Source organism: Colias croceus, chromosome 28 (assembly GCF_905220415.1).
Source record: "Colias croceus chromosome 28, ilColCroc2.1".
Lineage (NCBI taxonomy): Eukaryota > Metazoa > Arthropoda > Insecta > Lepidoptera > Pieridae > Colias > Colias croceus.
In genome coordinates, this window is record NC_059564.1 from 2,629,076 (window position 1) to 2,644,148 (window position 15,073).

A 15,073-nucleotide genomic window follows, 5' to 3' on the forward strand; every position below is an offset into this window, starting at 1 on the left:
TTCCCGTTTTTGCAACATTTATGCACATTTCGCCTTTGCATCTGAGCAGTGCTATTTGCTTCTCAGTTCCTGTTGATCGCAATTCGCCTTCCTCGATAAGCGGTCGAATGATTCCTAAGATTAGCAAGTTCAAACAAACTCTACAGGTTACAGTATAGTTATCGTTTATTTATTTTAGCTGTGCCTACGATATCGTTAAGGCGCGTGTATAGATTCCAATTCAAATAATAATTATTGAACAGAGGCTCCGTTCGGAAATAACTACATATAAATTGTGAAATTACATTTCATGATTTCTAAACTGAGAAGCTGACGTTTATGACGCATGTCACGATATGTCACTAACATATGACATTTATAAATATTGATTTCATGGTTTGGAAGTTTTGAATAAAAATGCCTTTAATAATACTTTGTGGAACACCAGTAAGTGGAAAAACAACAAGAGCGAGAGAACTAAAAGAATATTTCGAGAAAACACACAATAAACAAGTGGAACTCATATCTGAGGAAGAGGCAATACAAAAGTTAGGTTATAATAAGGAATCGACGTATTTAGACTCACAAAAGGAGAAAAGAGTTCGTGGTTATCTTAAATCTGAGGCAATTAGACTAATCGGCAAAGACAATGTCGTTATTCTGGATGGAAGCAATTATATCAAAGGTAAACTTTCTTAAATTCTACATGAACTAACCATATAGGTATCTTCTACGATTAACATATGTCCTTTACAGACTATAATATAATATAGTTATATAAATATAACTAATTCCAAGAAACAAATTTGTTCTAATTAACATGCTTAACTTCATCATCTTATTTTATAATATTTTGAAGTCTGTTATGCCCTTTACTGATATATTGATCGCAAAACTTGTAAAAAACCTTAGTAATGACGCTACAAATGCAGTTCCTTTCAGCAACATCAAACATTTATTTATTCAATAAGAATTATTCTAGAAGTAATTTTGAATTGTCATAACAATTACTATTTAGCCATAAGTAATTTTAAATGAAATCTTTCTTAATATAATTTTATTTATCAGGATACAGATACGAATTGTACTGTGCGTCCAAAGCTTCAAAGTCCACTCAATGTACAATCTACACAATAAGATATCACCCAGACGCCTGGGCAGATAATTTGTCAAGAATCAAACAGAGAGAGGAGAATGGTAATGATGATGTATTTACTGAACCATATACAGAAGAAGTGTTCAATGCATTGACAAAGATGAGGTATGTAAATAGATAAATGTACACTTTTTATTTTATTAGCTTTTCGCACATGGCTTCACTCGCTGTGTCATAAACCTAATAAATTATACATATAAACCTTTCTCATCAATCACTCTATTTATTAAAAAAACTGCATCAAAATCCTTTGCGTAAAAATTTAAGCATACATAGGGACATGGGACAGAGAAAGCGACTTTGTTTTATACTATGTAGTGATTAAAGACAATAATTTATGTTAAAACATTACTATTATTATTTTTTAAATATTTACATCTACTGTACTTAGATATGTTAGTAATGCAAATAAGAGGATCCATGGTAAACATCAGCTTTTTAAATTTCTTCTTCTAACACTTCTTGCATCTATAGATGAATTCAATACAATTTTAACTGAAAACGCAAATAATGTGCTCAAAAATCTAATTGTAATTCAAAAAAAGTATCAATGTATCCTACCTTACCTTTGCATAGTTGTCATAATCAACATAATATTATGTAGAATTTATTGCAAAATTGTAATATACTATTTTAAGAATACACTATGCATTGTGAACCTCATTTTTTGGAACGTCAGTTTAAATAAAATAATTATTTACAGATTTGAAGAACCAAATAGAAACAACAGATGGGACAGTCCGCTATTCTCAGTGCAGCCGACAGACACATTGGATGTTGATGCGATTTACGATGTGTTGTTTAAACGGAAACCACCGCCTCCTAACATGAGTACACAGAATGTAAGTTGATATAAAAAAAAAAAATTTAACAGATATAAACACTGTTACTTCGATTCAAATAAACAGACCAGTTTCTGCTAATTCAGTTAACTAGTGGCTAATTTAACAACTTTTTGCCTCATATTTTTAAATATTATCTATAATTTTAGGTTTACTGTGCAATTATTATGCTTAAAATATCCAGAAATAGTGAATATTATAAACTTCATTTGTTTTAGAAAGCTCTGATTAATATTTGTTATTAAACTGCTATAATCAAAAAAATACTACAATAATGTTAAATTAACAAACATTTTTTATGTACTATGGTAGATAATACAAGTTTTGGATATATTCTGTTACCTGTCAGTTTAAATGTACATCAAAAAGTAACCAACAAGAGATATTAACAACTGTTAAAACAGACCTCTACAGAGATTGTTACATCATTAACAATTATTTTCACAGCCGCCGCTGACATCAACAAACTTCCTCTATGAATTAGACAACATAACGCAAGCCATATCAAAACGGATATTAGAAGCTAAAGAATTTGACGCGTTCGAAGTGAAGTTCCCAGACTATCCTGGATGTGTGATAGAATCAGGTTTCATGCATTCCGTGAACCCACAAAACTTGTTACGCTTGAGACGACAGTTCTTGACGTACGCTAAAATGAACCATTCGAACGAAAACGCTAATAAATTGGGCAGGTTTTATATACAGTATTTGAATAAAACTTATACGGATTGAGATTGGTTTTTTTATTTGATACAACCAACGACGTCATGATACAGCCTTAAAAATTATTCATTAAATCCTTTTTTCATGTGAAATCCTATTTTTCTTGTAATATATTTGAAAGAAAAACACAATGTAGTTGCATGTATACTCATTATTTAATTTAAATAATAAATATAAATTATAAAGATTAATAGATTCTGTTATGTACATTTTATATTATTTTTTACCTTGCCTTTGTAGTTCTAAAGAAAATGTCAATTCAAATACCTACTAAAACATTTTTTTTCTTTGTATCATAATATAAGTATATGTATAATATTTCTATCACATTAAGAGCCAGCGCGCACGAGCAACTTTGTCTTCGCAACTATTTTGTCTCTCCCATCAATTGTATGGGGAGTTGCGTCGCTACGTGCGCGCACTTTCATACTAGCCCCATAGGTGGGAGAGACAAAATAGTTGCGGAGACAAAGTTTCTCGTGCGCGCTGGCTCTAACAGACATAAAAATTGGGATTAAAATAAAACACAAATTCACTTCTATTAATTTCTCTGTTCAATATAATGTACTCCAAATTAACAATAAAACTTTGGATATTGTAATGCCACATGTAAAAATATAATACTTGGAAGAGGCCATGTTTATTATTTACGTTTTATTAATATCTAGATATAACAGTTCATAAAGTTTTTAACACCAATATACAGTTGTATGCTATTACTAAACTTATGTGATAATTGTCCTGTCTATTTCCCTTTTTAAAGCTCAAGTAATGGCAACACATTTTTTTCTTTTTCATTACATTGATCCTACTTATATTATAAATGCGAAAGTTTGTGAGGATGGATGCATGTGTATGTATGTATGTTTGTTACTCTTTCACGCAAATACTACTGGACCGATTACTACAATGATATTTAGCACACATATAGAGGGTAACATAGATTAACACATAGGTTTTATCCCAGAAATTCCACGGGAACGGAAACTATGTGGGTTTTTCTTTGATAACGCGGGCGGAAAGCTAGTACGAGACTTGATGTGTAGGATGAAGCATGCAAGCAGAATTAATGATATATAATTTTTGTCTATGTTAAATTTATTATCTATGGTTTGGCGGCATAGACAAACCATAAACTAGACTCCCAATCTCACTCATGCGTGCGTCAAAATCTTTCTAATGAGCTGAACAATAGACTTTGAACAGTACTGCCATGACATAAGATGTTAATTTTAATGAATTTTTATATAACCCGACGCTCGGGTATATCTTGAAGAACTTTAAATAAGCATTTGTGAATCTTGTTTAGTAGTACTTCAATGTATAAAAAAATGTGCGGGCAGATATAAATGATGGTTTCATGTATTTCAATTAAAATATGTATTTTAATTTTAGACGTAATTTGTATAATTTATGAAATTAAAAGTTAAATACATAACATGTAAAATAATTGTAATAAGATATCTCACTAGTATTTGAAAATACTAAATAACAAAAAAACTTGCGTCAATTGTGTTGCCAGTTCTTGAACAATGGAGGGTAAAGTAAAAAATATATAACCCGTGCGAGTTAACTTGAGACAAGGGGGGCTGTGTGTGCCCTGCGGTTTTACCCGCATTGCTCCGCACCTGTTGGTCTTAACGTGATGATATATATAGCCTATAGCCTTCTTCGACAAATGGGCTATCTAACACTGAATGAACTTTTCAAATCGGACCATTAGTAACTGAGATTGGCGCGTTCAAACAAACTCTTCAGCTTTATAATATTAGTTTTTCCTTAAAAATATTACTACCCAAAGTAAAACTGGTACTTAGTTTGATTTACATTCCATTATTTTATTTATTTTGGAAACGTGCCTATATTATATTTAAAACTAGCTTTCCACCCGCGGCATCGCCCGCGCAGTCAAAGAAAAACCCGCATCGTTCCCGTTCCCGTGGGATTTCCGGGATAAAACATGTCCTTTCTCGGGTATCAAAATATCTCTATACCAAATTTCATGCAAATTGGTTCAGTAGTTAAGGCGTGATTGAGTAACAGACAGACAGACAGATTTACTTCCGCATTTATAATATTAGTATGGATAACGTCATCGGCTCAGGTCTCAAGTTAATTCGTATGTACTACAGTTGTAAATAGTAAATTTTCTATATCACTTTGCGGTTTATCACTTTATGTAATATTTTTCTGTTTTTCTTACAAATATTTATACATAGATAAATCTCACAAAACAATTGGGCGATTGATGTGTATGTAATTTTGTTTGATTGCAAATATGCTATGGATTATAATCTGTATCCATATATATAAAACTCAAAGGTGACTGATATAGTGATCTATCAACGCACAGCCCAAACCACTGGACATATCGGGCTGAAATTTGGCATGCAGGTAGATGTTAGGACGTAGGCATCCGCTAAGAAAGGATTTCCCGAAATTCTTGCGGGAACGGGGAAAAACGGAGATGCACGTACAAAGTCGTGGGCGGAAGCTAGTTGGATTATAATCTGTATCCATATTGGATTATAATCTGTATTTTAAAGCCATGCATACTTCAAACAATAAAATTTATATTCATAAAAGAAAATATAAGATAATTGAGACAAGAAATAAATCAAAATACAACACAATCGAAATTCGAATGATTACAGTGCCACAAACTTAAGTGACCCGGTGGCAAAAACTGGAGCTACGTGTCGCTATTTTGAAATGTCACATCTTCACAGACTTTTCATACGAAATATTTTGTATAAATAAAAAGTTCCTTATTAATGTTAATTTACACCATTAGCAATGACATTATTTTTACCCTTGCATCCGGGGAAATACTATTTAGCGGCACTAAAATCGACATCAGTGACACCGCGACCGTCACCGGGTCAGTTAAGTTTGTGGCACTGTATGTACATATTTATAAATTTTAAAGCATAATGTGATTACCCGTGTCCTCTAGTGGGGTAAGGGGCAGATGCATTATACATCTGTTTCACTGATCGATTTTCTTTAGGGACAAGTAGGTGATCAGCCTTCTGTGTCCTGGTAGACCGAGACATTTTTTTTTATTCGTCTTCACCGGGAATCGAACCCAGGACCCCAAGTTCTACGCTTACGCGTTAACCACTGTACCAAAGAGGCGGTAATTGTAAATTGTAAGAGAATTGTAATTGTTCCAAAAATGATAATATGGCAATGAAGAAAAATATATGAGGTTGATGAATGACATAATATTTAAAACATAAATCCTGCTTTAACATTATATTTTACGTTAAATTTAAATAAATTTTATTACACTATGCGTTTACATCTTCATATTGACAAACTAATAATTTTTAATACGCATATAATATGGCATACTTACCATTTACAATTCAAAAGGTTTTTGAAGAGAAACTTCTCTAGGCGCGTTGAGAGTAAAACTTCAAGTACGCGTCATGGCAATACCGTCACGTCTTGGAGAAAGACGACGATTTTGTTATCTTTGAATTTTACCAAAGAAGTTTCACTTCTGACACGTGTGCTCGGTACACACGCTCTTTTTTCCTATTATAACATCATTTAAGAAATATTTTTTTAACTAGCAACATTAAAACATACACATACAGCCCATAACATAAATTATTCTTAATTATAATACTTTGTTCTATCGAGTATTAATAACTACAGGTTAGGCTTTCTGCACACGAAGAAAACGGAATTGTATTCGTGCTGTAGCATAGAATTTGGGTTCTGTGCGTATTTCGTTTTAACGCCTGTGCGTTCCTTCTGTAAAAATACAAATAAAAATTTTAAGAGAAAATAGGTTAAGGTTCATCATGTGACGGTTTATGAAAAATATTTTTAGGACATTTTTTATGTTTCTTTGGCACGCTTTTTTTTTACTATTTGACGTTTATTTGTGTGCTTTTGAAATCTAAAAGGCATAATAATATAATGTCAGTAAATCTATTTAGTCTGCATTATCCGTCATTAAAATCGAAAAAACAAAATTAAACATTAAAGAAACATGAATATAAACACAATGTTAAGAGGGCTTATTCAATTTAACGCAAGTCAAAATCTCCGCGATCTATTACGATAGATCGCGGCTTGCGCTATCCTTTTACTATGAACAGCATAGGTCCACAGGAGAGCGCCGAGCAACATGTCCTCTCTTTGGAAAGGCTCGCTGCCGACTGATTTTAATCGGGTCACGCGCAGTGTTTTATAGTACGTTAAAAAAAAATGTAGAAAAATAATAGAGGTACCTTAGTTGATTTTTTAAATTTTATCTTATAAGTAAGACGTTCTTTTATTGCAATATGTATAAATTATATTCAACTAAGTCAAATATCATGGTGAAAATAATCATTTTGTCGACTATAATTTCTAAAAAAATTCACATTGTTCGGGTTTTAATTTCGTAAGTTAGGAGTCCAAAATAAAAAAATCTTTTAACTAACTATTTTAATAAGGATTTTTGCAGTTAGTTAAAAAAAAATGTGTGTTAGATCTGTCAGCAATTTCAGATATTTTTAGCTTCGAAATTGACACTAAAAGTGAAATCAAGTAATCATCGGCTCAGTTATCTTGATGGTATTCACAAATACTGTATTAATTGAAAAAAACTCTTAACTAACTATATAGACAATAAAATTTCCTAAAATTATTAGTAATTCATATATTTGTAAGATAAGTGGTTGATGGACAATCTGGTTTGAAAAATCACATATTTGAGCCAAACAGCACACGGACCGCGTACACGGCCTTAAAGTGAATAGTAAAATTAAAAAGAAAACAATCTAGGTTTCTTTCCATCTTTATTACTGAATGTAAGAGCTAGCGCGCAAGAGCAACTTTTGTCTCGGCAACTATTTAGTCTCTCCCATCAACTGTATGGGGAGTTGCGTCGCTACGTGCGCGCACTTTCTTACTAGCCCATAGAGTTGATGCGAGAGACTAAATAGTTGCCGAGACAAAAGTTGCTCTTGCGCGCTAGCTCTAAATTGCTCATATCTATACAGGGTGTTCCACCGTCGGTATTCTAAGCTCAATGGTCAATGGAGGTTATAGGTTTGCATACGCCGAGTTCGTAAAAAATACTTAAAAAAATTTAGATGCATTTTTTTTCAAATAGATGAATTCTTAAAACTCTATGTGTCAACCCATAACAAGCAACCCGCCCAACTTTGCCACCAGCACGTGAGCTATCGTTGAAGATTATGTTTTCATAGACAAAATGCTCACATTCGCGAAGCGTTATATGTCGGCTGCGCGAAGCTAGAGAAGAAAACATGAATTTTAAGGAAAAATTTAGCAAAAAATTTTTGGCGCAATTTTGTTGTTTAAGTATTTTTTACGTGATCATTGTATGCAAAACTACAAGTTCCTTCGCGCTTAGTATACCAATAGTGGGACACCCTGTATAATGTAATTTTGTTCACAGTAAAACTAATGTCTAACAGACCCAAGCTATTTTTTTAATAACAGTTAATATAAGTGTAAAAAAAAACATGGTTTATGATTAAAATAAAAATAGAATATAACTTACCACAATATCAAACCCAACGTCCTTTATTATATCAACTAGAATGTCATATGGCGGCTCGATGCTAATCTCGTTCGGCATGTCGCTGAAAATAATAATATTTTGTTAATACATTTCTTGTTTTATTATATTTTTTCTTAGTTTAAAATATATTATGTGGCCATAAGTATATCTGTGTGTATGAAACATTTAACTCTCAACTATGAGTACCAAAATATATTTTTCACATTGATTTACCACCTAGTAGTAGTCGTACTACTTTTATAAACAATATTACGAACAACAATAGAATACACTAGCTGCGCTTCGTGGATTCACCCGCGTGTCTGCCCTCCTGTTGGTCGCCTATAGCCTTCCTCGATAAATGGGCTATCTAACAACGGAAGAATTTTTTCGAATCGGACCAGTAGCTCCTGAGATTGGCGTTCAAACAAACAAACATATTATTATATGTAAGTATAGATTAAATACCATGACGATATTTTAATAAAAAGTTGTTAATTATTTATTAGTTATTGTTTTTATCCTTATAAAAACAATTTGTGTGAACTTTAACAACATATCAAACAAATAAAAAAATGTTGTGTGGTTTTATGAAACCACGGTAAAAGTGAAACTGTTCGAACGGTTCCGAACACTGCTTTGTGTAGCGCATGTCGCGTGCCGAGTAGGTATACCTACTCGGCAGCCGCGATACACGCGACATGCGCTAAACAGACCAAAAAGTTTGAGACGATGTAATAAAAGTTACACTTTAAAAAATTCTTATTTATTTAACACTTAAATAAAGTTTTACAAACAGGAAGCTCACCTATAATGATACAATAGCGGTCCCAAATTGATCCAAATGCCCCCCGGTTGCAATATGGCGTATATCCTCTCGATAAATTCTATCACGTTCGGCGCGCAATCTATGAAGAAACACGTCGCGACGCAATCCCATTCGTCCGTCTCTGTGTACACCTGGAATAACATAATAATTATTTAATTGAGAAACTTTTAAAGAATAGAAAAAGTAGATCAAGATACGGGATTCGAACCCGCGTATTTCATCTCGCGATCAAAATTTTCTGATCTTTAAAAATTGCTCATTTATAAAGCATTTGAATGCTATAAAACTAAATATCAAATTATTAATTTCTATATTTTTTGCTTGATTTGACACATTTTAGAAGATCGGGAAACTAAATATGGCTTGAGTATTGATAGATTTTTTACAGATCTGAATGTGAGAGAATTTCCCCTGCCACAATATCCCCAATGTCGTTGTTCACGCAACTATTGATCCCTGCCGATGTAGCTTGTCATCAGTTATACTACCTCCTGGTGTTAGACCGACACGCGTGATGATTTAAGAATTTCACCAAGAGCCCAAAGACCCGAGTAAATACAGTATATGACACACTATAACATCAGTCCCCTGCCACCGTCTCATCAATCTTGTTGTTCACGCAACTAGTTGTTTTGGTTACTCGCTCGTCCCGTATATTGTTGTGCCACACGAGTCACGTAACACGCTATAACATCAGTCCCCTGCCACTATATCCCCAATCTAGTTGTTATCTTTTGTTACCCGCATCACGGAGTCACGTGGTGTTCGCCTGTCGCTTGTTATTGATATTTTTCACGACAATTGTCATAAAATCCGTAATGAATTTTCTCTTTCTTTTGTCTCTCTCTATAAATAATATAATATATTTATTAATAAATAATTAAATTTGAGTCAAGTTAATTATTTATCATGTTGTGTTATCCTATAATTGTTTGTCACATTTATTTAAATTTTTAATTGTAACATGTACCTTAGCTATAAGTATTGTTGCGACAGGTGTTGGATGACCTTAGTAAAAAAAATAAATAAATAAAATAAAATGTGTCACGTGTCACACGTGTCACGTGCCACGTGTCACGTGTCACGCCGCTCACCTTGAGGAAGTCCCCCGCGGCGATGGAGAAGTGCGAGTGGTGGCAGGCGGGCGGCACGTCGGGGAACGTGGCGGCGGTCGCCTGGTGCTCGCTCGTCATGTGGTTCACGTATTGGTGCAGCCACGGGTACACCGTGTGCTTGTTCGCCTGGTGACAAACAATCTTATTATATGTATGTTAGTCTGTAAGGTATTTATTCTATGGGTCTGTACAATTTATTGTCTGTTACCTGAAATAAATGTTATAAAATAAAAAATAAATATTCCTATGATGATGTTGCTCATTCATATTTAACATTGTGTTCGTCACAAAAATTTACAAATCTATACTAATATTATAAAGCTGAAGAGTTTGTTTGTTTGCACGCGCGAATCTCGGGAACTACCGGTTCGATTAGAAAAATTCTTTCGGTGTTAGATAGCCCATTTAACGAGGAAGGCTATAGACTATAATTATATCATCTCGCTAAGACCAACAGGAGCGGAGCACTGCGGGTAAAACCGCGGAGCATAGCTAGTTCAAATTAAAATTACCATTGTACACATACCTAAATCACAAAAAAGTACGAGTAGTAATTCCATCAAGTAAAATTACATTAGGTATGTTATTTTTTATTGTATCTGACATAATGAACAAAATAACTTTCTCATATTACACAATAAAAATAAACATTATTTTTTTTATAAAATCATTAAAATTTCCAACCCACCAAGCAACCTCTGGACACCTGTTCAACATAAAATGCAAACAGCATGAACCGCGACAACTTATTCCCCTGGCTCGTCAAACTGCACGCCGCTATCCCGCACGCGAGACCACTTATACTTTTATTTGTATGTATTATAATAGGTGTGTTCTAATAAGTATTTAAGCAAACTAATTTAAAGAGATCACCAATAAATCATATTATGTTACTAAAAGTTAAAATAATCAATATTTATTCTTAAAAATAATAACCACTGAATAATCAGCTCTGGTTTAATAGCTGGCTAATGGTTAGCATAATTGTATATAAAACACTTAATTAAAGTTAAAATAATCAATATTTATTGTTAAAAAACAATAATCACTGAATAATCAGCGCTGGTTTGGATTTCGAAGGGCGCCCCCTTTTTCTTTTCTGGCCGATAAGCACATTTTTTGCTTCTGGTGGGGGGTTGGTCAGCTTTAAGCTGTATGGCTAATCCGATAATATGTTTGCACATGTCAATTTTTAAAGAGCGCCAATTTGTCTCCGCCCCTTTGATCATTTTTTCATTTAAATTATAAATTGATGTATTAAATTGGTAACGAATACTATTAATTTAATATCTGAACGAAATAAAATGTTACTACTGTATTGGTGACAAAATATCAAATAAAAAGGAGTCGCAGTCAGGGATCGATAATCGATTTATTTGGTGACAGATCTACCATTCTGAGCACAGAGCTATTATTTAAGTAATAAAACTGTTATTATAAGAACGAGGTTTATATTCATGTAATGCAATATTATTTAATTGGTTATCGATCTCTTATTTTACACACATATTAACATTAATTTGATAATTCACACCTGGGAACAATTTTTGTTTATCTGAGAACGGAAATATTTCGTGGTGATAGATCTATTTATTAGGTGATACAACTTGATGACAAATATAAATTTTGGTGATAGAAAATATAGTTCCCCTTTTATTTGGGAACAATATATTTAGTAATACATCAAACCGCTCACCTCAGGACACTTGTTCAGTATAAAATTGCTCGCGAACAGCATGAACAGCGAGAACTCATTCCCCTGGCACGTAAAGCCACGCGCCGCTATCTCCCACGCGAGCCGGCCGAGCCCCGCGCCGGGCACTAATACTTTTATGTGAGATCGATCACTGGAAAGAAAATAACGTAGTTAAGACTTTTCGCCTGCTATAAATAAAAATTCGTAGCGAAAACATGCTTTCGTTGTTCTTAGTGCGTTCGAAAAGATTCTATGCAACATTCTAATACTGAACTACACTGAATACGAGTTATCGTTTACACTAAAAGATCACGAAAGAATGCAATAACTACTCTAGCTCTAAATTTGTTTGGAAGATTTTCTGATTATATTCAAAATTTCACCAAAAAGATGTAAAAATTGTCCAGTACTCAATTAACACAATATAAATAAGTATACATTATCTTATTCCTTGATAGAATTTACTTACTTTAAGGTATCAACCGGAAACCTAGCTTCTAACTCGTCCAGTATAGGTTTATAGCACTGCTCTCGTTCCACTGCGCCAGCTGAACTCCAATCTCTGACTATATTCTTTATAACTGATTGTACCTGAAATAATGTTTATTTTTATTACAAATAATTTTACAATATTTGGAGGAAATTTCATAAATGTTTAAATTATTAAGAATAAGATAGATAACAATGACCAATTCCAAAATTAAAAGCAATTTATAGGGCTAGTTGTACAAATATAAATATTATAACTTTTACAAAAAATATGTTATTCTATTTAAAAATAAATGAAAAGAGCTGAATCTTTTCCATATTTTCCAAAAATTGTAACATAATAGGTATACACTATACATATACAATTTTCTGATTCTATTAGTGCTGATTTACACAGGGTCAGTAACTGACTACAAATTCGAGGCAAATCAGTGCTGACCCGAAAAAAAACCCTGTGTAAACAGATTTGAAATCAGTACAGAGGCTTGAGGTCATATTTGGTGAGTAGATAAAAAATACACAGTTTATGAAACAGTTAAAGTCAGTCGCGGCGCCGAATTTCGGCGCCGCGACTGACTTGTCTACTGACCCTGTGTAAATCAGCACTTATAAGAAAATATTTTTTTCAAAAAGCATTTGAATGCTATTAAACTTAAATGTCAATTCACATTTTACATATTTAGCACAAAATTATTATCTTACAGTTTAAGTTACATAGAGTAATGAATTGTCCTAAAATTTCTAATATATTATATCGATAGTTACCTTTTCAACATCATGCTGCATCTTATGTTGTTTCTGCGAACTAATCTCGCAATTATTATAATTACAACCAAACGATTCTGTACCGTTTGTCTCTCCGTCCTGACTATGGTCTACATTTTCGAACATTGTATCCACATGCTTTATTATCATGTGCACTACATTATTATTAACGTCTAGACAGTTTTTAAACTTAGTGAGGTAAGCTTTGTATTTCTCTAGGCGATGTTGATGCGTCTTTGGTAACATGGAGATGATTTTCTCTGATTTGTGTATCCTGTCCAGGCAGCATAATCTGTGGACGAAATATTTCTGATATGAAAAATGTTCCTTACGTATTATTATAGAGGAGATTAAGAAAACTGCAGAGTATTTTTTAATTAACTAGATAAATAATATAAGATATTATATTTTGATACCTCAAACGTACGAAAAATAATTTTTATATCTTAAAAAGCATATAGCAACTGCAATAAATAAATAAAATAAATAAATGAACTACACTTATTAATTTTAATCTATTATGATAAAGGCATTAAGATAAGATCTTAAAACAGATGTGAAGAAGTTGCTACCTACTAAATGACTAAATAATTAGGTACCTTAAAATCTTAAATTTTTAAACTACCTAAAATTTTGACTGCAAATCTTCATACACAAACACTCACACATTGATGAGGTTGGCTATTTCCTTTTTTTGTCTTTGTAAAAATTTAGGTTTCCGGTATTTAAAAAACTTTTTTTCATACCTGAAACCTAAATGTAAACCAAGGCAGGGGACTGCCTGTCTTAACACCTAGCATCCTAGCAAGAGAGCCAGAGCCTCATATAAAATTTGTGAACAAAACTGAAAGAAAGATTCTAATTCTTCTTCTGATTGTTTTTTTTTTTCTTATGTTTTTTCAATACATAGACAATCAAATTAAACTGTTTTGTTTTGAGCAACTACCATAGGTGTTAAAAATATGATGCACTGGATATCATGTTCATTAGATTAAATTCTACAAAAGCTTAAATGCAAGAAGGATATAGTATAACTATCCCAAATAAACATTATGTCAATTAAGCATTTGAAAAATATTATGCAATGTTTTCAATAAAAATTTACTCAAAAATTATTTGAAAGACAACTACCCAGCTAGCGAATAAGTAATAGTGTGTAAACAAAGCATCATCATGTTTAACAAATACAAATAAGCTGTTGTGCTCTTTAATTTAAAAATCAATTCGCAGTAAAGAATTATTACCATAAAAATTTGTACAAAATAGTCTTGTTACATCATTGTATGCATTACACATAAACAAGTAGCTATAAAATAACAACCTATTATGTTTTTAATGCTAATCACACAATAACATCTATCTATAATATTATTATGTACTTATATCTTTATAAGACAAACAATTATAACCTTGAAAAAGGTGCTAAATGCAACTCTATTGCACAAGGACGTTAGGGTCAGAGTTCCGCACGTGTATAGGACGTAAACAAATCTCATTGTTACATGTAAATAGGTTAATTACATACTCCGAAACAAAGGCTTGTTGCTATGTACTTTTTGACGGTACAAAAAATAACAAATTAGTGAAATTGGAAGTCTATGAGTAAGGCGACTGGTTCTGTATACTTTAAAGAGAGTATTACTTACTTGTAGTATTTAAAAGCATTAACTACAGCTTGAAAATGGGCGCGCTCTTTCGCTTCATCAATTTCATCAGCTGCCGGCAGAGAAGACATTTTTTACAGCAGCCGAAAGACGATTCAAAGTTGATTGAGATATCACGAGGATAATATAACTAATATGTAACTAAAATAAGCGTATTACACAAAATAAATTGACCCAGAACATTAATTCTGTAGGTACCAATTTAATTCGAACACCGATCAGTCAAATTCATAATCTTTTGTCATTTGACATTAATTGTCATTTACCAATCATTTACCTACCATT

At 32.7% G+C, this 15,073-nt stretch overlaps 2 protein-coding genes across 2 annotated transcripts; one reads left to right on the forward strand and one right to left on the reverse strand.

Moving 5' to 3' along the window:
• The first annotated feature begins 326 nt into the window (after positions 1 to 326).
• LOC123703981 (protein KTI12 homolog) lies at positions 327 to 2,711 on the forward strand. The gene is made up of 4 exons (XM_045652205.1): positions 327 to 664; positions 1,048 to 1,240; positions 1,839 to 1,977; positions 2,425 to 2,711. The coding sequence occupies exons 1-4, from the start codon at positions 397 to 399 to the stop codon at positions 2,707 to 2,709; spliced, it is 885 nt and encodes a 294-aa protein (XP_045508161.1). The 5' UTR covers positions 327 to 396; the 3' UTR covers positions 2,710 to 2,711.
• A 3,503-nt stretch (positions 2,712 to 6,214) lies between these two features.
• LOC123703983 (carnosine N-methyltransferase) lies at positions 6,215 to 15,032 on the reverse strand. The gene is made up of 8 exons (XM_045652208.1): positions 14,771 to 15,032; positions 13,125 to 13,416; positions 12,340 to 12,461; positions 11,871 to 12,021; positions 10,154 to 10,300; positions 9,039 to 9,190; positions 8,231 to 8,312; positions 6,215 to 6,465 (listed from the first exon to the last, which is right to left on the reverse strand). Exons 1-8 carry the CDS (start codon positions 14,857 to 14,859, stop codon positions 6,361 to 6,363), a joined length of 1,140 nt encoding a protein of 379 aa, XP_045508164.1. The 5' UTR covers positions 14,860 to 15,032; the 3' UTR covers positions 6,215 to 6,360.
• Between the last annotated feature and the right edge of the window lie 41 nt (positions 15,033 to 15,073).